The following is a 27570-nucleotide window of genomic DNA, read 5'->3' on the forward strand; positions in this document are numbered from 1 at the left end:
AAAGGGAGTCCAGGACAGCCAAGGCTACACAGAGAAACCCTGTCTCAAAAAACCAAAAACCAAAAAAAAAAAAAAAAAAAAAAAAAAAAAGGGGGGGGGGAGGATTCTCTGCTGGAAACCCCGGGGGCGGCGGGGGGGGGGGGCGAGGGGGGAATTGAAGAACAAGAAAGCAAACAAGGCAGATTTGTCCTTCTCACCTCCAGTGGAGATGAAGAAAAGAGCAGAGCAGCACCTCTGTGAGGAAGGAGGCTGAGGCAGGTGCAGATGACTCTGCCGAGGAGGGCGACCTGCTGGAAGATGGCGATAGTGAAGATGGCGGATGACCAGCTGGAGCTGATCCAGGATGATAAGGAAGAGGCCGAGGAAGGAGAGGATGGCGGGTGCTTAAGCACAAAGCGGAGCTTAGAAATCTTATCCCGCTCTTCATTTACCTGGGCGCTTGTGAGAGATCAAGGTAACACCAGACCCTCCCCCTGGTATAGTCAGCGCATTCTCACTGTTCTCCCTCTCCTGTTCCCTCCTGTGCCCATTAATTCACAATCGCCCTGCTCCTGCTTCCATTTTCACTTCCTTTGACGCTCCATAGTAGCTTTGTGAAATTTTGCTTTAATTTTGATACCTCTTTAACTTAACAATAAAAAGATGTATGGTTCAAAAGAAAACGGAGAAAAAACACTGTACTTACTGCTTGCATGTCCCTGACTTCCTTTTTTTAATTTAGAGGTCGTTTATTAGGTTATTGTCTTTAAAGCGCCTTACTTCCTAGATAACCAAACCCCCAAACAAAGCTAGGAGAAAATAGAAAAAGACAAGTGTGCGAAATTGAAATTATTATTTTTCTGAGCTCAGGGGGGACAAGAGAGGAGAGTGAACAGTGATGGCCAGTTACTATAGCAGATGTTGCACTTCAAAATTGAGATGAGGACTTCTCCGGGAAGGCTCTTTTTCTCCTCTCTGAAACAAGGACAGGGTAGAGAGAGCTTTGCAGGCTCCTGCGGCCTGAGTGGAATTCCTAAGGGCTTTCTCTGTGCACTACAAGCTTGACACCAGGCCTCATTTGACGGTGCCAAAAAAACAAAAAACAAAAAACAAAAAACAAAAACCCGGTCCTTTTGTTGTTGATTTTTTTTTCTTTCTTTTCCTCCCTAGTGTCATCTCTCATGGTTGCCTGGGCAACCAGTGTGTATCCTTTCAGCATAGGTTACTGGGCCCCAGGAAGGAAGTGCTCCAGCACTGGCCTGCTATTTTTATAGAATCGTTACATAATACAGTCTATTAGAGCTTCCTCTTGGGCTTTTATTGCACAAAGAGGAAATTAAGTTTGATGACTCCTAAATGTTGGATGGAGGATGTCAGGTGACTCCTGATTGTTTGGCTTAGGCTGTATAGCAACAGTATTCCCATAAGCAACTCTAGGAGAACCGCTATTCACTGGAGCCCCTGGCAGTGTTCCCATTAGAGGAAGCAGGGCTCTCTCTCTCTCTCTCTCTCTCTCTCTCTCTCTCTCTCTCTCTCTCTCTCTCTCTCTCTCTCTCCCACCCCCACCAGTGGTGTAGCCACAGTCAGCCAAGCCCTCTGGGCTGGCAAAAAGAACGGGGTTCAAAGACAGGGTTAGGATGCCCCTCTGATTACTGCCAAGGTATGGTCTGGATGCTATGGCCAGTTCTGCCTCTGGGCAGCTCTGATGTGGTCCTGGGGAAGCAGGGCTTGGGAGGGGGATGGATTCAATGAGGAGCCTCTAGCAGACTCTCAAGGACTTTGCCACAAGAGCTGAGGTTTGACTCAAAAGGAAATGCAAGCTCTCTCCCCACTGGATGGCCTACAGTTGGCTACCAAGTTGAAATAAAGAAGGTACATGTGTATGGCAGATCAGAAGTTCGATCCCAGAGTAGACACAACCCTCTTTGTCTACAGGGAGCCTTAAGGCTACTGGAGTCTTGCGCATGCTCATTTCCATAGCCTCCCTACCATCTTGGGCCCCCCTAGTATGCACTGGGACTGCCAGGACTTGCAGGCTTAACCTTTCTGTTCTCTGCTGCTTGGTAGAGCTCATGTGTTTAAGACATTTCCCTGCCTCTCAATCAACAGGCATAAAAACAAACCACTACGTTTTCTTGTGTTCCTCCTCAACAGTGCTCACGGTAAGTTTTTGAAGTGTTTATTTTTTTTTTCTTTCATATCAGTCATTTCTCAGCAGACAGATGGGTGACAGGTGTCGTACACTGTAGCTTGAGTCTGACATTAGCTGTCTAGAGTTGGAGGGCCCCTTGGGTGAGGGTCTCAGTCTCCCGTGCTAGAGGCAGGTTCTAAGTGGTACGTCCTGGCTTAGCCACAACGTCTGTCTGATCTTGCTACAGATCAGAGGTTTCCAAGGTTCCCTGCTGAGGTCTGGCAGTTTGCAGAGACAGCTGGCAGAACACCAAGTACTTACCGGTATTGGTATCTATCTCAAGCACCACCTATGTCTAAAACGTATCTCATTCATATAAGCTTAGGAGTGACTGAAGGGGGGCTTCTTATGAACAGTAAAGATGGCATGTAAGCAGCTAGGAGCAGAGGTGCATAGGAGAAGTCCAGAGAGTCCAAGTTCCAGTGGCTTCTGTCCTTTAGCAGTTGAGGACTGCAGCCTGAAGTGTTCATCATCCTGGAAGCTCTCTGAATCCCTTCCTGTGAGGACTTCCCGGAAGCTGTACTGTGTGGCTACGAATGATTGAATCACTGGAGTTGGCCATCAAGCCAACTTGACATCAGCTCCCTTTCTAGGAGTCCTTGGTGATCCTGATGTCTCTTATCCTCTAAGGAGGTGGCAGGCAGGCTCTCTGTGGCTAAACGGAACTTGCAAGGAGGCACTGAAGACACCAGATTACAGTAATGGCCTGTACCAATGTCCAGTATCCCACGTGAAGTCCCATCTTTTTGCTTCCCCCATCAATGACTCAACTTACTCCCTCAGTTCAATGCCTTTGGATGGTCACCTGAAATTTCCATTTCATAGCTGGAGAAAATGGGTCCAGAGAGGCGAGGTGGTTGTTCAAAGGATTTATAGGCTGGGAGCAGAGGAAAGCTCTCAGCATGATAGTCCCCACTTTTCTCCTATCTCACCCAGGCTTAATGGGCTTGCTCTACCACCACGTTGTGGGGTATCTACAGCAGAGACAACTGCTGGGAAGGGGGTTCAAGCCCATAGATAGTCTTCATTAGCTATCTGGTGACTGCAGTGGGTGTTTGGGATCCCAGGGTAGCTCCGAGCCATTCTCAGGGTAAGCTTTTAAGCACAAAACCCATGCCTTGGGTTGACATAGTTTAGTTAACAAGGACAGTTAGCCAGAAGCAGAACCACAGAAGCCAGGAAGCGAGGTTAGAACACTTAGAAACTTTCCCAGAAGGGTGGACTTTGATGGACTAGGTCTTTGTCTTTCATTTTGGCCAGCGGTGCTGTTGACTGCTGAGTTTCACAGCCTGAATGGCACGTCCATCATGGAGTCAGGTGTGCTAAGGTCTGGGGCTTGTTAACGATCTTGCCTTATCAATCTTTTTCTCACGATCCAGCCCTCTCCCCCATCTCCACAGTAATTGAGGCCCTTAGTTATCCTGAATGTAAACTATCTTGGTTTCCCAGTTGATTGTTTTCCTCAGCCTCTACTGCTTGCATCAATGTTGTATTTTGCCTTTGGAATAAATTTATAGTAGTTATAATGACACCTTTGATTGCTGTACAATTTTAAACCTTGAATTTCATACTCCATAGTCTGATTCCTTATCAACCTTTTTGTTTACTTGTTTGTTTTTGTTTTTGTGTGTGGCTGTTCATATGTGAGCAGATGTGTTTGGAGGGACCAGAGGACAATCTCTGATGTCATTCTTTAGGGGCTATCTACCTCATTTTTTGGGGGACAGGTCTCTCTCTTTTCCTGGCTTGGAACTCATCAAGCAGGCTAGAGTGACTGGCCAACAAGCCCCAGGGGTCCACTTGTCTTCACAATTTTCTTGTGTGTGTGTGTGTGTGTGTGTGTGTGTGTGTGTGTGTGTGTGCTGGGATTACAAAAGCAATTTACTATGCCTAGAGATTTTGTTTACACATTTGTTCACTATGTGTGCATGTGCACGTGAGGGCCTGTGTGTGTGTGTGTGTGTGTGTGTGTGTGTGTGTGTGTGTATGTCCATGCCTCCATACCAGTGTAGATGTCAGAGAACAACCTTCAGGAATTCAGCTTTCTCTTTCCACCATTTGGGTCCCAGGACTGAGCCCAGTTGCCCCTCCCCCTCCAACTTTTTCTTTCTTTTTTTAGACTAGTATTTACAGAATGAGAAGAGTAGAGAAGGGACTGTTGTACCAGGAGTTAATACTTTAGCATCTGAATTGAGGATCATACTTCATTGATCTATCTATCTATCTATTTTTGGGACAGTGTTTCTCTATGTAGCCTTGGATGTCCTGGAACTCACTCTGTAGACCAAGCTGGACTCGAACTCACAGAGATCTGCCTGCCTCTGCCTCCTGAGTGCTGGGATTCTAGGCATGTGCCACCACTGGTAGGCTGTTTTGTTTTATTTTTCTCAGAGAACTCATAAAAGTAAAGGTACAGTGTGTCTACACTCTAACCATGACCAAACAAAAGATCCTTAAAAAACGAAGAAGAAGAAGAAGAAGAAGAAGAAGAAGAAGAAGAAGAACAACAACAACAACAACAACAACAACAACAACCACCACCACCCAACCAAAACACTGTGAGTCATGAGGTAAAAACTTTGCTATTTGTGGTCCAGATCCTACATACAAACTGAATTTAGCCATCGATCCTGGTGTTGCCCAGTCTCCGTCAGATTGCTGCCTACTCCACTGAAGCTGCCGAGGCACTGAGCACTCTGGGCTTTTGGTTTTCTTCCAGAAGAAAGCGATGAAGGAGCACAGCCATCTGCCCCACTGGGGAACTTCTAGGAGGAACACTGGTGGCATGCAGGCAGGAGTGGGAGGGGCCTCCAGGAAAGGAAGAGTGGGGAGTCCTCCCTTACCCTTTAAAATGTGCGTTCTCGGATACTGTGCACCCCACTTTCATTCTTGCAGATCAAGAACTTCACTTCCTGGGTCCAGTCCTCTTTTTCCTTTCTCTTTTCTTTTTGTTTGTTTTTCAAGACAGGGTTTCCCTGTGTAGCCCTGATTATCCTGGACTTGCTTTGTAGACCAGGCTGGCCTTGAACTTGCAAAGGTCTGCCTGCCTCTGCCTCCTATGTGCTGGGGTTAAAGGCATGCTCCACCACCGCCCGGCCAGTCCACTTTTTAATTTTTGCCTCAGAGAGGAAATAGTCCCTCAGAAAGGAAACAGTCCCAACCCCCATCTGGTAGAACTTCCAGAAGGACCAAAGTGATGTGGAGCTGATGGGATAGCGTGGGCGGTCCATGAAATTTACAGTCTATGCATCACACTGAGGATTCACATGATGCTCATGTGGCAGCCAAGAGAGGTTCTTGCTGTCTTGGAATTTACTAAGTGCAAGAGGGAGGTGCCATATAAAAATTTCATAGCTATTAAAATTGCAATTATACAAAGAACCAATTTACCACCAGCTCAAAAGGCTGTGACACAGAAGAGTGTGTGAGAGCAGGCATCAGTGGGGTGTGGAGACAAGGGTGGGACTCAGTACAGATGAGGTAGGGAAGACAGTCCCTAGCCTCCTAGGCTTTCAATTTGAGGGTACAGCCCATATGATGGGGGCGGGGGGACAGGTGGCTTGTTTTCTGGTGACAGGAGTTGGTAGCAGGTGGTCTTCGGTGTTGTGGACAGGTGGTGGAGCGACTGGGTAGAGACTGGCCGGACTATGTATGACCCTCAATGCCTACTCTAGTGGCCTACTCTAGTGGCCTGTTCCATCCTCCCAAAATAGTGTCACCAGCTGCAGAACAAGCGTCAGGCCAGGATCTCATGGAAGACACCTCACATTTTAGCAATATGACGCAATTAGAGAAGTATTTATTTCTTTACATGTGTCTATGTGCCTGCATATGTATGCCCAGGGAGGGCACTGAAGCCCCCCCCTTCCCCTGAGCCCCTAGAGCCCCTGAAACCCCTGGAGCCCCTGGAGCTGAGTTATAGGTAGTCATGATTTACCTGACATGGCGTGCTGGGAACCCAACCTGGGTCCTTTGGAAGAACAGGAGATGCTGTTAGTAAAAGATGGAATACTTATATGATCTTAAGAAAAACCAGAGTATCAGAAAACGCTCTTAATTGCTGAGCCCCTCTCCGGTCCATGCGTACAGTTTTTTTTCTTCTTAAAAGAAGTCCTCTGGGATGGTATCCCATGTTTCTGGCAGCCTTTCTATTTTTCTTTCCCTCTGCTGGTTTCCCGTGTGTGGAACAGGAAGGGACTATCCCGGTATGCGGTGGCGGCTTCTTGCTTACTACCATTGGTAAGAGCTCTGCTCTCGTCTTATTTTTGGAGTACTCCTCTTTCCCTCTTTCCCTTCTCACAGTGAAGGGTAAAGCGAGAGCCTGTCATCATCAGAGTGAGGTGAACCGCAGGCTCTGGCATCCCGAGAGTGCCTGGCTGATGACACGGTGGGCGGGCATCATTTCTATGACCGAGGGTGGCTTTTCTGTGGAAATGAGACTTGCTTTCACAGTGGCAGGACCCGGAAGCACTTTCCCCTTCATCAGCCTGAGAAAAGACACCTCTGGTCGCTCGTCTGTCCCATAATAACTCTCTGTGCATTGAGTCTTGAGTTAATAAGAGCTGAGCGGCTTCTGAGGGTGCGGATTGGCTGAGGTTTTTGTTGTCGTTTTTGTTTGTTTGTTTTTTTGCTGTCACCCATCCACTACTTTTCTGTGGCTTCAGTAAGGATGAGAGTTCCTTCTTCAGTTAAAAAACAGAACGATATATTATTTTTAAAGGCTTTGGGGTCCTGAAGGAGGCATTTGATGGGTTGGACCTAACTAAGTTATTTGATAGAACTTGAGCAAAGGAAGAGGGGTATGTCACCTACCTACACAGGTACACATTCAGTGAAAGAACCCCCGCCCCCAAAACACTTACAGTTGACTGCCTTTATTGGGTGAGGAAAGAGCTTTGTATTAGGGGGCAGTTCTTCCTGTAAGGGCAAGACTTTCTCAAGCAGGGCCAACAGAGCAGAACCCACACATCCACCCTTCAGAAAGTAAAATGCAAGGCTCTTGTCAAAGACCTTAGATTCTGACACTAAGTGGCACCTGAATGCCTAGGGCTTGATCCTGTCCTTTGCAGCCACCGCGGCACCCCCCACTGCCCTGCCCCCCCTGCCCTTCCCCCCCACATTGGCCCCCTCCTCCCCCACCCTAACTGGTGGGCTGCTGCTTCTAAGAGTGAGCTTTCCTCACAGCTGCCTCAGTTCTGTGAGGTTTCTGAGTGTCAGGAGCGGCATCGCAGGAGAGCTGGGAGGTGGTGCAGGGTGGATGTTCTATGCATCAGGGCTGAAGAGCTTTTTTTTTTTTCCTGACAGAAATATGAGGGGGTTTTACATTCTGGTGACAGATGTCACGCTTCTGGCTTCTGCTGGCTGGGAAAATATAGTTTAACATATAGACAGTATCAGGTTTTGAAATACAGCTGTCACTTGGATTCACTGTGTTTTAAAGGTGGATGCTAGCTGGGCTGGCAGCGCACACTTTTAATCCCTGCACTCAAGAGGCAGAGGCAGATGGATCTCTGTGAGTTCGAGGCCAGCCTGGTTAACAGAGCAAGATCCAGGACAGCCAAGACTACACAGAGAAGTTTTGTCTAGAGAAATCCAAAAGAAAAAAAATGGATAGCTTTCACATGAGAAAAAGCATAGGTTGTGTACTGAGGTTTTACAGCTGGGGCCAGTGTGTTCCTGGGTACTGTTGGAGTTTATTTCAAAGGCTTTGGTGAGAGTGACATTGTACACTCTGTGTGTGTGTGTGTGTGTGTGTGTGTGTGTGTGTGTGTGTGTGTGTGTGTTCATGTCTATGAAGGTGCACATGCATGTGGGGACTAGAGGTCAACCTTGGGTGTCATTTCTTAGGCAGGAACCTGGGACCAGGGATCTCTGCTATGCCCGATGGCATTGCTGCCTCCCCAGTGGGAGCACTACAAGTACTTTGCTGGATTTTCAAGTGGGTGCTTGGGCTCAAACTCAGCTTGCCATGCTTACGCGGCAGCTGCTGTGCTGAGTGTGCTGTCCCCTCAGCCCTCACATTATACACTTCCTCTTTGCCTGCTTCTTTGAATTTGCTTAAGACAAATAATTCTAGAGATGATATTTTGCAGGGGGTGGGGGATGGCGTGTACTTGATTATCCTCTGAAACTGTGTGACTGACAAACATTTCTAAGACCGGTAATTAACTTTCCAAGGCCTCATGCTACAAAACCCTTAAGGTTTTACAGGGTGTGATTATTGGTGCTTTTGTATGTTAGCCAATCAAGGCGATCCAGGGATGTTAGCCATCTTGAATTCCAGCCAAGTCCACAGCTTCTAAGAGGTTCATGCTTAATTCTGGGTCTGTGAAAACTTTTGATTAATTCTTACTTTTCTCTATCTTATTCTCTTTACCTATCATGCTCTTTAATGATGACTTTTTAAAAATCCCATTTAAAAAAAAATCATCTGTTCTTCAGGAGGTACTTGATAGTATCATAATAGAAGGCTGCTGTGAAGAAAATCTTTCGGTAAAGTTGATTCTTAGACTTTAGTTTGCCAAAATAGCCCAAGAAATATTGTGTGTGTGTGTGGGGGGATTTGCATTACGGCAGCTTCTTTGAAGTTTGGTTGCCTGCCTTTAATTTTGCAGTGAGCCCTAATCTCATTAGATTTCATATAGTCAGTGTTTGTACTGGCACAAAAGCTGTCCAAACAAAGCCAAAATGTTGACACCACCATCCTCTGATGGCGTTTAGAATGAATACATTAAACACACTTGCGATAGCATTGCATTAAGCTAAGGAATAAAAATCTGAACTTTGAACTCAGCAGGATTTAAAAAAAAAGCTTCGCTTGATAGCTGAGCAATTGTGGAGTCATAGAGGAATTCACTGTGTTGTTGCAAAAAAAAAAAAAAATCCAAGCAAGCAAACATTCTCTGTAGGCAGTAGGTGCCGTGCCACTGAAGAATTCTAGCATCCATTACGTGTGAGGGACCTCAGTGGAAGGTAAAGCAGGCGGGCGAGTTTGCTTTGATAGAATGACCTTTGATGGAATTCGTTCCTTACAGTCTAAAAGCACACCTCCTATCTCCAAACTGTACCGTTGGTTTACATATGTAGAAGCTTTCTTTACAAACCTGGCAGTCCTCTCCCTACTGAAAGCTCCCGAGCGACAAGATCAAAAGGTGCGGTTTCTTTCTCGCTTCCCATGAAAAGGTGACAGGTACAGTTCTAGAACTGAGGCCTAACTAAATCTAACGGTTGGGGCCATTTATTGATTACTACATGGATACTATAAAAACAAAGAGATTTGCCCCATAAAAGTGTGCATTGACCTACATACGTGGAATGTGACTAATAGGAAGCCTGTGAGGATAGCATTCCAATGGGAAACGTGTTGACCATAACCCACGTGCTGAAACCTGTGCATGTTCCCAGTGAGAGCCTTGCAACCGTCAGTCGGCCACTTCCACTCTCTTGATGCCAGTCGCCTGCACGGTGCTTTCAGATCACACCGACGGCATCCCAAGACATCATCTATTTAGGATCTGTCACACCAGCGGTAGTCAGAATGGCACCGAGGGCATCATCTGTGCTGTCCCCTCCCCCTCTTTTTTTTTTAATGACTGCCACACACAAAAAAACAGTCTTTTAGGTCTTCCTGTCAAGAGTGGTAGTATTTGTTCTGAATAGGTGGTTTGTTTTTTTTTAGGCACTGGGATCCTGTGACTAATTGGCAAGCCTTTCATCTATCTGTTGTTTCAGGACCTTAGAGAGCTATTTCTTAATGCTGGTCATTAAAGAGGGCTACAGGGATGCAGTCTGTGCATACCACTTCCTTGCAGCTTTGTTATTTGTCTATTTTTATTTTTTTCTTTGCTTAAATGCTCCCCGAAATCAGTATCTTTTTAACTGCATACTTTTAAAAAATTCATTTATTCATATTACATCTCAATGGTTATCCCATCCCTTGTATCCTCCCATTCCTCCCTCCTTCCCATTTTCCCCTTACTCCCCTCCCCTATGACTGTGACTGAGGGGGACCTCTTCCCCCCCTGTATATGCTCATAGGATATCAAGTCTCTTCTTGGTAGCCTGCTATCCTTCCTCATATTTGACCACGTCCCCTGGATGGGGAGACCTGGTGGCACTCAGAGGAAGGTTAACTGCATACTTTTTAAAAGCTGCTTTTAACCCTTTGTGGGAAGGGAGAGATAGATCTGTCCATAAATTCATATAAACACACCCCAATTCATGCTTGCTTTTTAAATGAATGTGTGTATGCTGGGGTAGAGATACACACATCTGCACATTCATACATAAATGCACCCCAACTCATGCTTGCATGTCATGAATGAGTATATGTTTTCTAAAACCGCAGCAAACGAGAAGCCACAAATTAGGAGTATGGTGTTAGCTAAAGAGGGGACAATGAGAATGTCAGCTGACACCACAGTCTGGTGGCTCCATTGAGAGACAAGTCAGTCTGTGATCACAGCAAGGACAGCTGCCCAAGGCCATGTCAAGCAAGGCCAAGGAACCTTTCTCATCTCTGTAATCAAAGGGCTGGCAACTGGCTGCAAGTCTGAAGTATTCCGGATACTTCCGCATTAAGACTGGACCACAACACTTCCCAAGCTTTGTCTGACAAGATGCTCAGTTAAAATTACCTACCTCCTCCACATTCAACCCTAGGAACAAGAACACTGGGTTGGCAGTAGAAACCCCTACTTCTTCTCACCAAGGCTGCGTTGCCACGGTTACAAAAGCAATGGTAGAAACTGTGATGTCACTGGCCTTGAAGCCCAGCAACTTTTTGCTTCTAGAGAGCTGCGGTGACAAGTGTGGTCTCACCTGAGCTTGGCTGGTGTCAGGGTCTACTGCAAGTCCTTGAGGGCAGGAACAGGATGTGTCCTCCACGGACAGAGTGCTAGTGGTCATAGACTGAGGGGAAATTAGGCTCAGAATAAGTGATAATGTCATCTTTTGTTTGTTCGTTTGTTTGTTTGTTTTTTTGAGACAGGGTTTTTCTATGGAGCACTGGCTATCCTGGACTCACCTTGTAGACCAGGCTGGTTCGAACTCACAGAGATCCGCCTGCCTCCACTTCCAGAGTGCTGGGATTAAAAGGATGCACCACCATGCAAGGTTCAAGTGATAATGTGATTTATGTGGTGGTCCTGGCCTGCCTGAGGAGAGTGCTTGCCAGGGAGAGGTGACTTATTTGATTCCTGCTTGTGAGTGACGTAGACAACGGAGCCCTTACCTGAGCTAGCATGGCACACAGCCTAAGGGCAAAGACCCGAAATAACTCCTGTGTTGAAGACACCCAGCTCTCTGATCTTACACCAGTTACTTCATATCTTTGGGTATTAGTTTTGCTGTCTCAGGGATGGAGATACATAACACTGAGAGTTCGGTGTGTTACCAGTGAATTTGTAAGACAGCATACAAATGGCGAAGATTACATCATCATTAAATACACTGATGTCAGAGGAAGGAGGAACTCAATTTGATTCCTAAGGTGATATGTATATCTGCTTCCCCCACTCCCTGGCTGGCCTGGTTCCGTCTTTGTAGTCCAGGCTGGCTTTGACCTCATAGAGATCTGCCAGCTTTTCCCTTTTGAGTGCTAGGTTAAAGGTGTGTGTCACAGTGCCCCACTATTTTCTTGATATAGCATTAAACTTGTCATTACATTAAATTTAATTTATAGATGTATTATTTTTGAATATCCTTATTCTGGTAATTTTACACACTCCAAAATAAATAAGTGAGAAAGGGTTGAGGAGAAACAGGTTTGCATCTTGACTGTTAATGTTTTAGATTCTATTGAGAATTCTTTTTTTATTTTTTATTTTTGAGAATTCTTATATGGAAGACGGAAACATGGCTTAGTGGGTAGAGTGCTTGCCTAGCATGTACAAAGCCCTGGCTTTGGCCCTCAGGACTGCACAACTAGTCATAGTGGTATGGGCCTGTAATCCCAGCACTGGGGAGGTAAAGGCAGGAGGAGCAGAAATTCAAGCATCTTTGGCTACATAATAATTTAAAAGCTGCCTAGGCTATATGAGACTGTATTTTGTTTTTTTGCTTTTTGTTTCATTTGTTGTTGTTGTTGTTTTTTCTTTTGGCTTTTCGAGACAGGGTTTTTCTGTGTAGCCTTGGCTGGCCTGGACTTGCTTTGTAGACTAGGCTGGCCTCGAACTCACAGCGATTCACCTGCCTCTGCCTCCTGAGTGCTGGGATTAAAGGCGTGCGCCACCATGCCCAGCTTGTTTTGTTTTTGTTTTTTTGAGACAGGGTTTCTCTGTGTATAGCTCTGGTTGTCCTGGAATCACTCTGTACACCAGGCTGGTCTCCAACTCATAGAGATCCACCTGCCTCTGAGACTCTGTCTTAAAAATAAAGCAAAACAATTTTATACATCAAACTCCAAGCCTCACAGTTTTAAAAGGCTTGTTTTTAAACATAGCTTCAATTTATCTTTAAAAGTTTCATAACAGCAACATTTCAGAACCACGTCTCTGTATTAGACAAAACACTCTCTGGCGTACTGTGTGGTGTGTTTGCACTAAGCACAATCATCTTCACAGAGTAACTGTGTGATGTGTTGTTCTAGCCTTTTTTGGTATGGACACACACATTTATTTTAACAGTGTTTATTACACGTTTTCCTGCAGTACGTAACAAACACTTATTTAAGATGCTCAAACTGTTGCCATGAACGTTTCCTGGCACACCACCTTCCACTCCTCACTGAGATATAAATAAAATCCTTAGCAAACTTGGACGTGTTCATAGTGTTCCTGCCATCCAGCCGGGACCAGCCAGTGTCCTTTGCCACCTCACTCAGAATGGGCTGTGGGAGTTGTTCTTGTGACTGTCTTTCCAATACACACATAGACAGGAGACAATAGCTGTCCACTCTCACAGGACTGAACAGCCATAACCTATTCTGCCAAGCCTTGCCTTCATGTCTCTTCGCTCTCCCCAGTGGGTGCATGTCAAACACTGTTTCCTCTCCAAGCACTTGGATGTGAGACTATACAGAATAAAGTGAGTCTGTCATACAAGCTGCCACGAATGTTACCACAATCAAGCAGCATTAACTCATCTGAGCCAGATCCATGCACTGCTATGGCTGACTGTCTCTTCAACCTTTTCAACCTGCATGTCACCTAAATACGGCAACCACTGGCTACAAGTTAGTTGTAAAACTGAAACTTAACAGGATGAAGAAAATTAGATTTTTGTCACACGTGTCCCCTTTGTAGAGCTCAGTGTGACTGCTTTGTTGCCAGGGTTGGCCTGATGTGTTGCCAGAGTAGACATGGGCTGCTTTCTTCTTGAGCTGGTTAGATTTTTGTTGGCCTGACACAAGCTAGGGCCATTTCGGAAGAGAAAGCCTCAGCTGAGAAAGTGCTTCCGTAAGACTGGCATTTTCTTGATTGAAGAATTTGATGTGGGAGCGCTTAGCCCACTGTCTTCGATGCCTCCCCTGGTTAGGTGGTGCTGGTTTGTATAAGAAAGCAGGCTGAACTTTCCTATAGGGAGCAAGGCAGCAAGCAGGATTCTTCCAAGGCCTTAGCCTCTCCTCAGGTTCCTGCCTCGAGTTCCCGTTGTGATATCCAACAGTGGTGGCATGGGACATGGAAGTGTAAACTGAATAAACCCTTTTAGTCACCACAGTGTTTATTAAATGAATAGAAAACAAGCCTGGGTGTGCTTCTCAGGAAGCTCATTGCTTTGTGCTAGGTAATAGCTCATTCCTCACTGTTAGGGTTTAAGATATGAAGTGTCCCCTGAGGGGTACATACGTTGGAGGCTGGTGCCCAGTGGGTTGGGGGTTTGGGGAAGGTAATTGGAGCACTAAGAAGGCGTTGACCTCACCGATAGACTAGATAGGCCCTAGATAGACTTATAAGTTGGTAATGTTGAGGAGTGGTAGAAACTTCTGGAGCGGGGTGGGGGGGCTCATTGGGGGCAGTAGGTCTAGCTAAGGGCTGTTCTTATCCTGCCTGTTTCTCACCTTTCAGCCTGCATTTTCTGAGTAGCTTTGGTCCACCATGTCTTTTGTGCCACCAGGTTCTTTCCCTCCACAGGGACGGAGGGTGTCCATGGAAGGATGTCTCATGGCATGGTTTGAGCAGTGAGCCCAAATTAAATTGCCTTTCTCATGTATCTTTTTAGCATTAAAAATATGTATTCACTTTATATCCCAATTGTAGCCCCCTCCCTCATCGTCTCGTGGTCCCACTCTCCGTCTTTCTCCCCCCACCCCAGTCAGAAAAGGGGAGCCCACCCATCTCACCCCAGCACATCAAGTTCTATCAGGCCTGAGTACATCCTTTTCCATCGAGGTAGGGCAAGGTAACCTGTTGCCATGGGGAAGTGATGAAAAAGCAGGCGACAGAGTCCGTGCCAGAGACAGCCCCTGCTCCCCTTACTAGGGGACCTGCATGAGGACTAAGCTGTCCATTGGCTACGTCTGTGTGTGGGGCCTAGGTCCAGTCCATGCGTGGTCCTTGGTTGGTGCTTCAGTCTCCTTATGTCCCTAACCCTGGGCCCAGATTAGTTGACTCTGTTGGTCTTTTTGTGGAGCTCTTATCCCCTCCAGGACCTTCTCTCCTTCCCTTCATTTTTTTTTTACAAGGTTCCCCACCCTCCGCTTAATGTTTGGCTGAGGGGCTCAGCATCTGTTTCGATCCACTGCTGGGTGGAGCCTCTCAGAGGACAGCTATGCTAGAGTCCTGTCTGCAAGCATAGCAGAGTGCCGTTAATAGTGTCAGGGGTTGGCTCTCTCCCATGGGGTGGGTCTCAGGTTGGGCCAGTCACTGGTTAGACCTTACCCTCAATCTCTGCTCTATCTTTATCCCTGCACATCTTGTAGGCAGGGATAAATTTTGGGTGGAAGTTTTTGTGGGTGGGTTGGTGCTCCCCTCCCTCCACTAGGAGTCTTGGCTGGTTAGAGGGCGTCCTCTTCAGTCTCTATGACTTCATTACTAGGAGTCTCAGCTAGAGTCACCACACATCCTCCCAGGAGCCTACCCTGTCAATAGCTCTCCAGCTTGTCTCAGTGATGCCCCTGCCCTCTGTCTCTCCTCTCCCTATGGGCCCTGTGTCCTTCCCTCCCCCCTCTCCTCACATCTGATCCCCACCCTCATTTTCCTCCTCCCTCCGTCCTACCCAGTCCCCTCTCTCCAGCCACTTCTGTTGTCTATTCTAGTCTCCTTTTGAGTGAGATCTAAGCATCCTCCCTTGGGCCGTCCTTGTTACTTATCTTCTTTGGGTCTGTGAATTGTAGTAGGCAGGGGATATAATGGCTAATATCCACTTGTAAGTGAGTACATACCATGCATGTCTTTCTGGGTCTGGGTTACCTCACTCAGGACAGTGTTTTGTAGTTCCATCCATTTGCCTGAAAATTTTATAATTTCTTTATTTTCAATTGCTGAATAGTATTCCATTGTGTAGAGGTACCAGCTTCTTCATCCCTTTCTCAGGTATTTTGTCATGGTAATTTATAAAGAGTGCCCAATCACACCCACATCTCCTTGCTCACTGTGTAGGCGAGGCATCAGTTATGAGGGATTCCTTATTTATGCACAAGCTTAACTTTGATTCTTTTTTTTTAAATTGCAGATTTAATTTAATTTTTGGGCTTAACTTTGATTCTTTTAATACTAGATTATTTTGAAATTTTTATTTAAAAATGTGGCTAAAGTTCAACTTTCAAAACAATATTTTGGGGCTGGAGAGATGGCTCAGAGGTTAAGAGCACTGACTGCTCTTCCAGAGGTCCTGAGTTCAATTCCCATCAACCACATGGTGGCTCATAACCATCTATTATGTGATCTGATGACCTCATCTGGCCTGCACGTGTACATGCAGACAGAGCACTGTATACATAATAAGTAAATAAATAAATTTTAAAAAATTTATTTTTATTTTTGCCCCCAGTCCATCCTGCACAGCTGAGCTGAAGGCTGAACCCAGGGCCTTGTGCTTGCTAGGCAAGTGCTCTATCACCGAGCTAAATCTTCAGCATTAGAAGAAAATTGATTTTATTTTGAAGTGTGTGTGTGTGTGTGTGTGTGTGTGTGTGTGTGTGTGTGTGTGTATGTGTGTTACAAGTGTTTGGGTACCTGTAGAGGCCAGAAGAGGGCATCCAATTCCCCGGAGCTAGGGTTACTAGAGATTGTGAACCACCCTATGAATGAGTCCTGGGAACTGAACTCACATCTACCTGAACAGCAGCAGCAAGAGCTCCCAATCACTGAGCTACCGCCCCAGCCCCTGAAGCTCAGCCTATCCACGGAGGGCTGGTGCTGTCCTGTACTTAACCAGAATTCTCGCTCTAGCTTCTTGCTTTGCTGAGTAAATGGATTTATTCTTCTTTGCTATTGGATGTTTGCTTTGTTTCCACTTCCTCTCCTTCTGTTCATCGTGTGTCATGTTTGCTTGTGTGGAAAGGGGGTTTCCTTGAAGGACCCTCGCTGATGCCAGCCTAAGCAGGGACCAGCTTTACCGTGGCCTCACCGGCATCGGGTATCACGGAAACGGCCCTGGTTTTCTATCTAATACTTTTCCTGCACTTTGAATGATCTTCTCTTTCATTTGTTCTTACTTCTTTATGTGTAGGGTTTGCTGTGCCAGCAGGGCCTTTCTGCCGACAGGGTAAGTTTCCATTGTTTTGGATTTGCAGGGAGGCTTCCAGGCAGCTTTATGCGAGGCCTTTCCTGCCTCACTCCTTCAAACCCAATAATCCATCTTTTCCCCCTATGATTCATTCTGAGCTTAGTGGTTAATCTCCTGGTTCTAGTTTTATGCCTGTTTCTCCCCTCTTGCCTGGATCTGAGACATCCTTTCCTTCAGCAGTTAGAAGGGCCTGGCTATTCATTTTCCCTCTTTGGTTCGGAAAGCTTTAGTTGTCAACTCAATTCCCTTGTCAGCAACCATTTTTCTTCTTATTGGCTTAGTCAGGCTGTCTGCCCTCGGCTTTCTTTATAAGGGCTCTTGTGCCGAGTCTTGTCCTCCTAGGGAGCCCACTGTAATGCAGCAGCACAATTAAGTGACAACGTATGAGGTGCCAGGTCTTTCTGAGCAGCCAGTGACTGCTTAGAAGATTGATGAGCAAGAGATGACATCAAAGAGAACCAAATGCTCTATAATAAATAGTAAGAAGTTCTGTAAGAAAGAGTAATAGTAACAATACTGTTCAGGTTATTGTTTAACACTTGCTTGAAACACGGTGTGCGGATGTGGACATGACAGCTGCGTGCTGTCCGGCACAGCTCCATTGGTGCTTGGCCTTTCCTTTCTCCATCTTCTTGTCTCTGCCTCCTATTTCTTCTTCAGCTCTGATTTCCCAGCCTGCTGGCCTCTGGCCCTGATTAGATTCTTCTTTTGCGTCCTTCACATTTTCCACAGGAGTGAGGTCAAAATCTGGCACATTCTATTTGAGACCAATAACACAAGACACGAGTGAGCACGGGGAATGCCTGTCACAGGGAAGCGGGCATGGCAGAGGGATTCCCATTTGGAAATTCCCTATCATTTGACTCCTGGTGATTTGATGTGATACTCTTCATTGGACTGAAAGGGAGAATTAGAGCTGAGATGAAAAGGAATTACTCAACAAGCGAACCCAGAAGCCCACAGCAATGTTCCCGGTCTGTGACAGAGAAAGGGCCACAGGACGGCCTGGTCCCAGAAAGTCTTCTGTTGGTGTTGGCGGCAAGCAGTGCGTTTTATAGCACAGAGTGGATTCTGGATCCCTCTTTACTGTATCTTACTTTTAAGGTTTGTTTTTCATTTCCTCAGGGCTCAGAAATAGGCACGTGGCAAGTTATACATTAAAAAAAAAACTGTGCAGTTACATTGGTTCTCTGTATACAGAGCTCGGGAATGTGTTTTCCCTTCAAGAACTCCGCCCTGGTTAAAAGCAGAGAGACCGGACATCCACACTAGATTAGCAAAAGACTTTTATGATTATATGATGAGCTGGTTCCTCCCACAGGCCATATCAGGGAACAAATGAGATCAGCCCTGGTGAGCAAGCCAGCCAGGCAATGGTACAGATTTTCTATAATATTCTAGAGTCCCGCTTCCCTCCTGAGTGTAGGGTTTTACACATGCTAGACAAGTACTCCACACTGAACTACATCCACAGTTCTTAGGGTGTGTGTGTGTGTGTGTGTGTGTGTGTGTGTGTGTGTGTGTGTATGCGTGTATGTGTGTGTGTTGAGAGAGAGAGAGAGAGAGAGAGAGAGAGAGAGAGAGAGAGAGAGAGAGGAGAGAAAGGAAAGGGAGGGGGCGGAAGGCTGGCACTTCACCCCCCACATCTCTGAAAATGCCCCCTCCTCCACATAAATGCATTCTGCTAATGTCCTGGGCATGCCTCAAACCATTCCAGTTGGCAACCGAGACCATGGCGTTGTTCCTCCAGCTGGCTTGCCTTGCGAATGGGCAACAACAATAGCTGTGGTGTGGGAAGGAGATGATAAGTAGGGTCTTGGCTCCCTCAAGGATAAATGTTTGGTTGTCTTCTCCAGGTAAGCTGCCTGGACCAGCAGAAGTGCTGGCTGTGTGCGCGGGGGAGTTCGCAGTGTGTGGAGCAAGACGCATAGGTGGGTATTTCGTGTCTCAGCCGCGCCCGCTGCAACTGGTGGAATTAGCTTTTCTGTTGTGCACTTTACCTCTGAAACTTGTGACCAGCCACCGTCTTGAAGAAGGTCTGACAGAATGGAGTGACCCTCCTGTAACATGGATGGGTTGTGTGTGTGTGTGTGTGTGTGTGTGTGTGTGTGTGTGTGTGTGTGTGTGTAAACAGTTCTGAGCTCCTGCTGCTGGTCTGCGCTCAACTTAGCTGCCCCTGGTGTTTTCTCCAGCTCTTTGCATCCCTGGCCGAGGCTCTGAGGATTGTCTCCTAACAGCTTGCACCCCAGAAACCTTCAGATACCCCCCTCAGGCTGGGAGAATTGCTGTGTCCTTAAGTAGAGGTGGCTGAAGGTGATAGAGACTCGGCAGCTTCTGGTGGGGACTGGTCTGGGGAGGTTGTTTGGAAGTTCAGCTTCTTGGCTTCCACCTGAAGTGAACTCTGAGAGATAATGTTACATTCTGGAGTTTTCTTACAGGAGCAAGGGAAGCTCTGTGTGTGACACTGTACTCCTTTTTGGTTTGTTCTTCTTTCTGGCTTTCTTCATCCTGCCTTAGGTCCTTTATTTTTGATTCTTTAATAAATTACATGCAGAAGAATTATCATCTTTTCCTGCTATAGTGGCTCACACTTTTGGTCTGGCACTTGGAGACGGGGGTGGGGGCTGGGAGGGTGGGGGGGGAGTGGGGGGGGTTGGAGGGGTGGAGGGGTGGAGGCATGTGCCAGCAGGTGGATCTCTGATTTCAGGCTAGCCTGGTCTACATAGCAAGTCCAAGCCAACCAGGGCCACATAGTGAGAACCCGTCTCAAAAATACATATTGGTTTGGGGTTGGAGATGAGTTCAGCTGTCATAGTGCTTGCCAGCTGTACAAAACCCTGTATTTCATCCCCAGCACCACAGAAAACCAGGCACATGTCTGTAGTCCTAGTCCTGGGGTGGTGGAGGCAGGAGGATTGACAATTCAAGGTCATGCTGGTCTTCCAGGTTTGAGGCAGCCTGAGTTATACAAGACCTGCCTCAAAACCAAACCTAAAAACCAAACCAAAGAACATCCCCCCAGGCCCTAAGCATCACCTAAGCGGCTAGCTCTGACAGAAGAGCTACATGTCTGACCAGCCAATTTACTTTCATGCAAATTCAGAGTGGTTAGCAAAGGATCCTCCTAGGTTAAATATTTTTTTTTCTCCAGTGGAAGAAGGCCTGGTTATGTTGGAAGCTGAAGTGCCAAGAGGTAAACAAATGGAATTAGGCAGAAGTAGGGCCATCAAACAAGTCATGCCAGAGAAATTTGACTTGTCCTCCTTTAGATGAGTGTATACATTTACCATACATAAAGCAAATTTATTGTGATCATATTTGCCTCCCACACTTCCTCCTAACTCCTCCAGATCCACCTCCCGCCCCTCCCATCCTCATGTCCTTCTTTTTAATAACCAAGGTGGAGTCTCACAAAAGAAAGGAAAATATGCGCGATCACCTTCAGTTCCTGCTCTCTGACAACACCAGCCACAGAGAAAGGGTCTGTGTGTCGGGATCTCAGGGACATTTAGCTGAAGAGCCACGCCAGCTCCTGAAGAGTAAGGGTGGTTTGAATGAGAGGCATCTCCCAGAGGCTCCGATATATTTGTTCTTGCTTGGTGGCTATTTAGGGGAGGTTTGGGAAGTGCAGCCAGGTTGGACAAAGTGTGTCACCAGGGCCTGGGCTTGAGCGCTCTTAGCCTTCAGAGCCTTCAGTTCTCTTGAGTTCTTTTGCTGCTGCCAAGCCTACTTGCCTGATGGACTCCAATGCCTCTGCCACTGTACGCCAAAGTAAACCCTTCCTTTTATGAGTTGCGTTTAGTCACAGTGTTTTGTCACAACAGAAAAGTAGCTATTAAAGGGAGAAAAGCAAAGTCACTGTTAGCAGGAGCTACAGCAAACAGTGTGGCTGCTCGGGGACGTGAGTGGTAGAGCTGAGACCAGGTCGATCCCATCTCTAAGAGAACTGCACCTATCACCCTGACACCTGTCCCTGTCATCCTGGACCTGATCTTGTAACTCTGCAACCTGCCCCTGTTAACCTGAGACCCTCCCCTGTCACCCTCAGGCATGGTCCTGCCACCCCAAGGACTACAAGCAGATCCTGTTCCTTGTCCCACACTCGCTGTGTTTCCCGAGTCTCTGTCGTTGGAATGTTCACACTGAGCACAGGGAAGCACACATACCTTGGCTCTTATACATAGAACACGCACTCAAATTAACAAGAACAACCTCCCCCCCCCCCCAATGGATGCCTTTGTAACAGTTCTTTTCTAGTCAGTGTGACCTTATATTATGGGATGTGGCATTGCTCCTGGGACCCATGTAGGAAGAGAGGTAAGAGAGGAGGGAGGAAGATGGGAGGAAAGAGAAAGGTAGGAGGAAGAAAGGGAACAGGGATTAAGAGGAGAGAAAGAGAGAGAGAGAGAGAGAGAGAGAGAGAGAGAGAGAGAGAGAGTGCTGGGAGACAGAGGCAGGTGGATCACTGTGAGTTCGAAGCCAGTCTGCCCTACAGTGAGTCAGGACAGCCAAGGCTACACAGAGAAACCCTGTCACGAAAAACCAAAAAGTGAGAAGAGAAGACGAGAGAGAGAGAGAGAGAGAGAGAGAGAGAGAGAGAGAGAGAGAGGAAAAAGAAAGGAGAGAAGGAAGGAAGAAACTAGAAGGAAGTTGGGAAGTCTGGAAGGAAAGAAGAAAGAAGGAAAGAGGAAGAGAGGAGGGAGGGAGGGAGGGAGGAGTGTGGGAGGCAGAAGGAATGGGAGAAATGCGCCCTTGAACTCCTGCTGCGTTCTGTTCCTTCTTGGTGTTTGCTTAGCTCTGATCTGGAATTGAAATGTGGTAGTTTTAGGCACTAGAGGCTGAGCCTGTGGTTTTTATTTCCTGCTCCAGCTGGAACCCAGACTCCCCTAAAGCGGGTGTTTGGGATGTGGGACCCAGCCGCCCTGTAGAAGAGCCGTGGACTAAAGGCTGTGCTTCCATGCAGCGATTTTCACAGGCCGAGTGGCAAGTTCTCAAAAACAATCATGTCTGTGAGGTGTTTCTGGCACGTTTCCACTCCCAGCTTCACGTCAGTCGCAGAGACTGAGGATGCTTCGGACAGCAGAGTCTTCGGTCAGGGTGGGGCATGGGGGTGGGGCTGACGTTGGTTCTGGAGGTATGGAGTAGCTAGGCTGCCATACTGTGTGGTGGGTGCAGGGAGGTTTCTCTGGCCCTTCCCTCCCAGTATTTTAATTTCGCTTCTGCAACTTGAGAGACGTTACAACACACATCCAACACAGCTTTAAAATACATACGGCTGTCTGGGGATAGCTCCGCTGCTGACGGGTTTCCTGTGTAAGACTGGGGACTGAGTATGATCCTTGAACCTATTTTAAACAAGCCACATGTGGTGGACTGTCTTCTTTGGAACCTCAGAACCAAAGAGTTGGCCGCAGGGATCTCCAGGGCACAGTGGCCAGCTAGCCTAGCCTGATGGGAAAGCTCAAGGCCCAGTGAGGATACCTTGCCTTAATGAACAAGGTGGGTAGTGAGTGGTTGATGAAGGAAACCTGAGGTTGACCTCTGACTTCTGCGCACACACACACACACACACACACACACACACACACACACACACACACATACATACACACACACACACACGCACCTACACACAGATGAGCACGCACCCCCCTCCCCCAACACACACACTAAATCCACATGGAGTATGAAGTTGTGAATGGAATTTGGTTTTTCTTCTGCGTTCACTACAGCTGGCTAGGCTCCGTATAGTTGATGAATTCCCTAATGTAGAGGACCCTGTGAGTGAATTCCCCTGGCAAAGCGACCCTGTTGCCTACTGCATTTGTTGGCTTCCCAGCTCTCCTGACTCAGGCCCTGGCTGGTCAGATAGCTGAGCTCCCTCGTCCCTGACTCCATTTTAGTGCCAACCAGGGGTGCAAAGTCCCCAGCTTAGCCTGTCAGAACTTGATAGCTCTGTAAACACTGAAGTTCTTGTTGCCATAACACCAAGAAAAATAATATGGGATCCTGTGTATAAATATAGTGGAGGCCTTGGGGATGGGAACAGTTCTCCATGACTTGAGGCCCCGTCACTGCCTAATCTCTTAGAAATAAATGTCAGTGGAGTCCCTGGAATCACCATGGATTTTTGCTTCACTGTGCTGCTCCTAGACAATAGTTATGCGTCACGACTATCTCTACCTCAGCGTAGTTATCTCTTCTGTTTATTTTCTTTTTAAAAAAATTCTCCTTCTTCTTCTTCTTCTTCTTCTTCTTCTTCTTCTTCTTCTTCTTCTTCTTCTTCTTCTTCTTCTTCTTCTTCTTCTTCTTCTTCTTCTTCTTCATATAAGCCATGGGAAATGACAAGCATCTTACTTCGGGCACAGGGGCCTGGGAGTGATTAACTCCTGTTCGTGGGTGGGGACTCTGCATAGCAACCTCTTGGCTCACACCCCTTTGGCTTGGCAACAGCAGCCCAGGGCTCTGGACCAAGTCTCCCCTTGGAGGTGGGGTGAGAATTGCTGAGGTACGCATGGCATTGGCATGGTGTTTATGGGCTGCTGTCTCTGGTTGCTCACTCCTGGTGTTTTGCGTGGGGCTGACTGCATTTCTCGTGGTGCGGATGTGTTTGGCTGGCCTTTGCTTTTGTATTTATGCTTGCCTTTTTGAGTACATTTGAGAATCCAAGTTAGGCTTGGCCATGGCGATGGCTGAATCTGGCTTTTGCCACCAGATTTTATGTGTTTCTTCCAAATACCATGAGAAACCAAGGCAAACTTGGGCAGATTCCATATGGAAAAATTAGAAACAGTAGAGAGCTTCATAATGGCCTAAGTTTTAATTATAACTCAACTCAAATTGTGTTGGTAAATCTTGGCAATCTTAGGGTGATAAGCTTAAACTGTTAGCTAAAAAGCAGAAACACCGCCAGGCCTGATGGGTACCGGACTTTATTTCCAGTACTCAGGAGGCAGAGGCAGGTAGACTTCTATGAGTTTGAGGCCAGCCTGGTCTACATAGCAAGTTCCAGGCCAACCAGGGCTACAAAGTGTGACTCTGTCTCAATCCACGACTCCCCTGCCCCCACCCCCGCCGTAAAAAAAAAACCCCCCAAAACCAAAACAACAACAACAACAACAACAACAACAACAACAAACCCTCACCTAAACAAAACCAAAACAACAGCACAAACCCCAAAAGGCAGAAACAAATGGTATGGGGATAGAGCCTAGGCAGGAGAACAAGAGTGTGCTGAGGGCCCATATGTATAAGTAGAAGGACTGAAATAAAGACTAACTCCATATACTGCTGCTTCTTAAACATCTGGGTAATAAGATCTATTTTTTTATAAAAAAAACCAAGATGAGTTAAAAGGTACAAGAAGTGGAGGTAAGTTAAGAACACAAAGGACAGTGGCAGTGTAGGAAAACGTACTCTAGTTATGATTGATTGAGCCGGAATACTGAGGGCACTTAAATTTAAATTCAAGTCAATCCAGATGTTTGCTTATTAATAATGTCCCCAGTGTTATACAGCCCTAAGTCCCAGGAGCTCCATTTGGAATATAAAGACAATTCACGGCCTTTATTCTTTCCCGGCTGTTTTAATTCCAGGCATTTTCTGTAGTCATGATTTTCCTGTAAATGTGTTCGAAAAGGCTGGCACTCCCGGGGCCTCTCAGGAGGTTGGTCCTAGCAGAGCCTTCCCCTCCTAACAGTTTTCTTCTTGCTGCCATGGTAATAAGGAAAGAAACTTGGCATCAGGATTTCATCTCTCCAGCGTGCTTCTCATCTGCCATCCTAGGCTTCTGCCATCCCACCCAAGGCTTAGAATTCCAGCTGGCATAGAACAGCTGTCTGTTCACAGGTTTATTCCGGTAGTAACCAAAGACAAAACCATTTGAGCCGAGCACCCTCGGCCTCCCTCCAAACCCTCACAATGCCTGGGCCATCCCTGAGAAGAAACTTCTGAGGGGAGGATGAAGGCACAGCATTTCTTACAGTTGTTTTGACACGCTGTGTATTTGTGGAGTTGAAAAGGTTTGCCCTGTTGATTTCTCTAGGTTGGATGCCTAGGAGGCGAGGAGGGGTGCGAACCCCAAGGCTCATCAGGGGGAGGCTGGCTGCTGCCTGTGGATGAACAGCATTCCATTGGCATCTGTGTCTCAGTTTTGCAGAGCACCCACAGTGCCAGAGACCCCGATATGTCAATAAGGCTCCCAATTATTTATGTGACTCCTACATAGGTTTAAATGCTGGCAATTAAGACAAGTTAAAGTCAAAACATCTGGGAGGCTGCTCCAGACACGCTCTGCTAGGAAGGCCGTCAGGGCTGGACCCATGGGCTGGTTCCCACGTCATGTTTCTCAGCTCCCTGGGTCCTGAAACCATCAAGTATCACGCACCCCTCCCCACCTGCCATGTCTGAAAAGCTTGATCCCATGGTAGTGGATGAACCTTTCAGAGGTGGGGCCTATTGAGAGGCTTTTTAGGTCACTGGGACAGTGTGGGACCCCAGTCCCTTCCCTACTTGTTTGTTCCAGGTCTGCGCCATCCTTTGTCCCCACCATGATGTTCAGGCTGACTGTACAAAGCCCTCCAGAGCTAGGGGCCAAAATGAACATTTTTCTCTTTATATCAGTTATTTGTCACAAGGATGGAAAGCTGTGTGACATGTGTCATAATCTATTCATACGTTTCATTCTTATTCCGGTTGAGCGTCACGTAAATGAAGCACACACGTTTTTTGGAGTCAGGGAGATGTCAGCTTTAGCAGCTTGCAGCAGCTCCGAAGCTCGTACCGCATTGAAGCAGAAACCTATTCCACACGGTGCTTGGCAGATCCAGTAGCCTTCTCCGTGTGGTGTGGAAGGCTAGTTTGGCCCACAGGAGCTCTTCGCATGGGTGCTACCAACAGTTCACTACTATTCTGACTCTTCACAACAGAGTCATAAAGTTCTGAAGACACAAGTCACCCCCACAGAGAGTTTCTCTCAGAACAGAGGGAGAGTTCTCTGTATTGGTTACCACTCCATTGCTGTAACAACATGTCTGACCAAAGCAGCTTGAATGAGGAAAGGTCTATCTTGGTTTACAGTTTTAGGGGATACAGTCGTTCCATCACAGAGAGAGGGAGGCGCCTGAGCAGCTGGTCACATCGCATCTCTGACCAGGAAGCAGAGGGACATGAGGGATGGTGTTCAACTTATTTTCTCCTTGTTTTATTCAGTCTGAGACCCCAGTTCACGGAATTTAGGGTGGGTCTTCCCATCTCATTTAACCCAACCTAGAAACTTCCTTATGATGTGCCAAGAGGTTTGTCTCCTATACGATTTTAGATCCTGCCTGAGCGCTGGTGAGTATTAATCATACTGATCACCGCTTTGGCAGGATCTAAAGTGGAGACTATGGTGTCCATGGCTCCCTTATTTTTTAACTTAAGCAGTCTTTAATGAAACCGGGTCTGAGATTCCTCTACTCTGCATCTTCTCAATAGTTTCTTCCTTATATTTGCCCTTCTCCTTTCCTACTGTGGAGACTTGGCTTTCCTTTCCAGGATGTGTGTGTGTGTGTGTGTGTGTGTGTGTGTGTGTGTGTCCTTGTCCAGCTTAGCCTGGTGACACTCATCTTCCTGCTGTGGTTGCCCACGTGCCTTTTCTCACTGCACTCGTTCAATAGAGATAGCACAGTTCTTCCTGCACACCTGCAATGCTTTGCCATTCTTCTGGCCTCTGTAGCATCCTCAGGCAACCTGAACTTTGGGGCCTGAACTCAGACGAAGCATCATCCTTTTGGTGGGCATGGATGGAACATTATCTTTCTGTCTCAGCTCTTTGGAAAGAGGGGAAGACATGAGCTTCCTTCAAATGTGAGAGGGTGCCTTGGAATGCAGGTGGCAGGTCTTGCTTCAGTTGGAAGTCATGAGAGAATTGAACTTCATTTTGCTGTCTGTCAATCCAGCGATGGCACGTATGTTCTCTCAAGGACCATCTGTGGTCTTCAAGAAGTTCAGAATTTTGGAACAAGAAGGAACAAGGAAGAAACAGGAACTGTGACAGTTAGAAACTGTACAGCCACCCATTTTATCAGTAGTAATGCTAGCAAAGTTGGAACTTTGACAAATGAATGTCTTCATTCACGCGGTGTGACCTGAGAAGACCATAACTTTGTACAGAGAATGGACTAAAGGCCCCACCTGCAGCTACTTTGTGAAGTGAAGAATGGAGGCTACATTCTCCCTGCCTAGTTCTGTGGGGCGATTTAACCTTGAACAGACAAGCAGTATTTAAAACATTTCCTTCTTTTGAGTTCTCCAGGTCTAATGTTGAGTCAATTTCTTCTCTCCTAGCTGTGGTTGACAGTAGGACAAGGACATAATGCCAGTTGAGGTGAACACGGTGGGGCCTGAAAAGACACCTGGTGTTTCCTTCTTGCTTTCTGTTCAAATCTTTATCTAAGTGATGCATTTGTATCCAGAGGAAAAGCCTTTCTTTTTTGGTTTCCTTTTCCTTCTCTTAGAAATAGAACTCTGGGTTTATGCTTTTTCAAATGTCACAGGAAGGTGTCCTCCATCCAGGCCATGCAGACTGCCAAATTAAACATGAATTGTTCCTTGAAAAATATTCCCAGAGGCTATCCACTTCACCACTACCCTCCAAGCATTTCTTTAAAAAATTCATTAGAGTTACTCGTTTTCTGTGCAAATGTTTCGTCTTCATGTATGTATGTGCGCTTGGTGCCTGCAGAGGTCAA

At 46.8% G+C, this 27570-nt stretch overlaps 1 protein-coding gene across 5 annotated transcripts in view; it reads left to right on the top strand.

Moving 5' to 3' along the window:
- The window catches only part of LOC311589883 (uncharacterized protein), a 67296-nt gene that overhangs the window by 11774 nt on the left and 27952 nt on the right, over positions 1-27570 (top strand). For 3 of the 5 annotated variants that reach the window (XM_084768598.1, XM_084768599.1, XM_084768600.1), the window contains 3 exons: positions 204-454; positions 2089-2141; positions 18694-18768. In XM_084768598.1, coding sequence (XP_084624724.1) covers positions 265-454; positions 2089-2141; positions 18694-18768 — 318 coding nt within the window. In that variant the 5' untranslated portion in view covers positions 204-264. Of the gene's footprint in view, positions 1-203; positions 455-2088; positions 2142-4561; positions 4608-18693; positions 18769-27570 lie in introns of those variants that run through there. The other 2 variants (XR_014776671.1, XM_084768601.1) reach the window with 2 other exon arrangements.

The sequence above is a fragment of the Acomys minous genome, assembly GCF_964271855.1.
Source record: "Acomys minous genome assembly, chromosome: 19".
NCBI lineage: Eukaryota > Metazoa > Chordata > Mammalia > Rodentia > Muridae > Acomys > Acomys minous.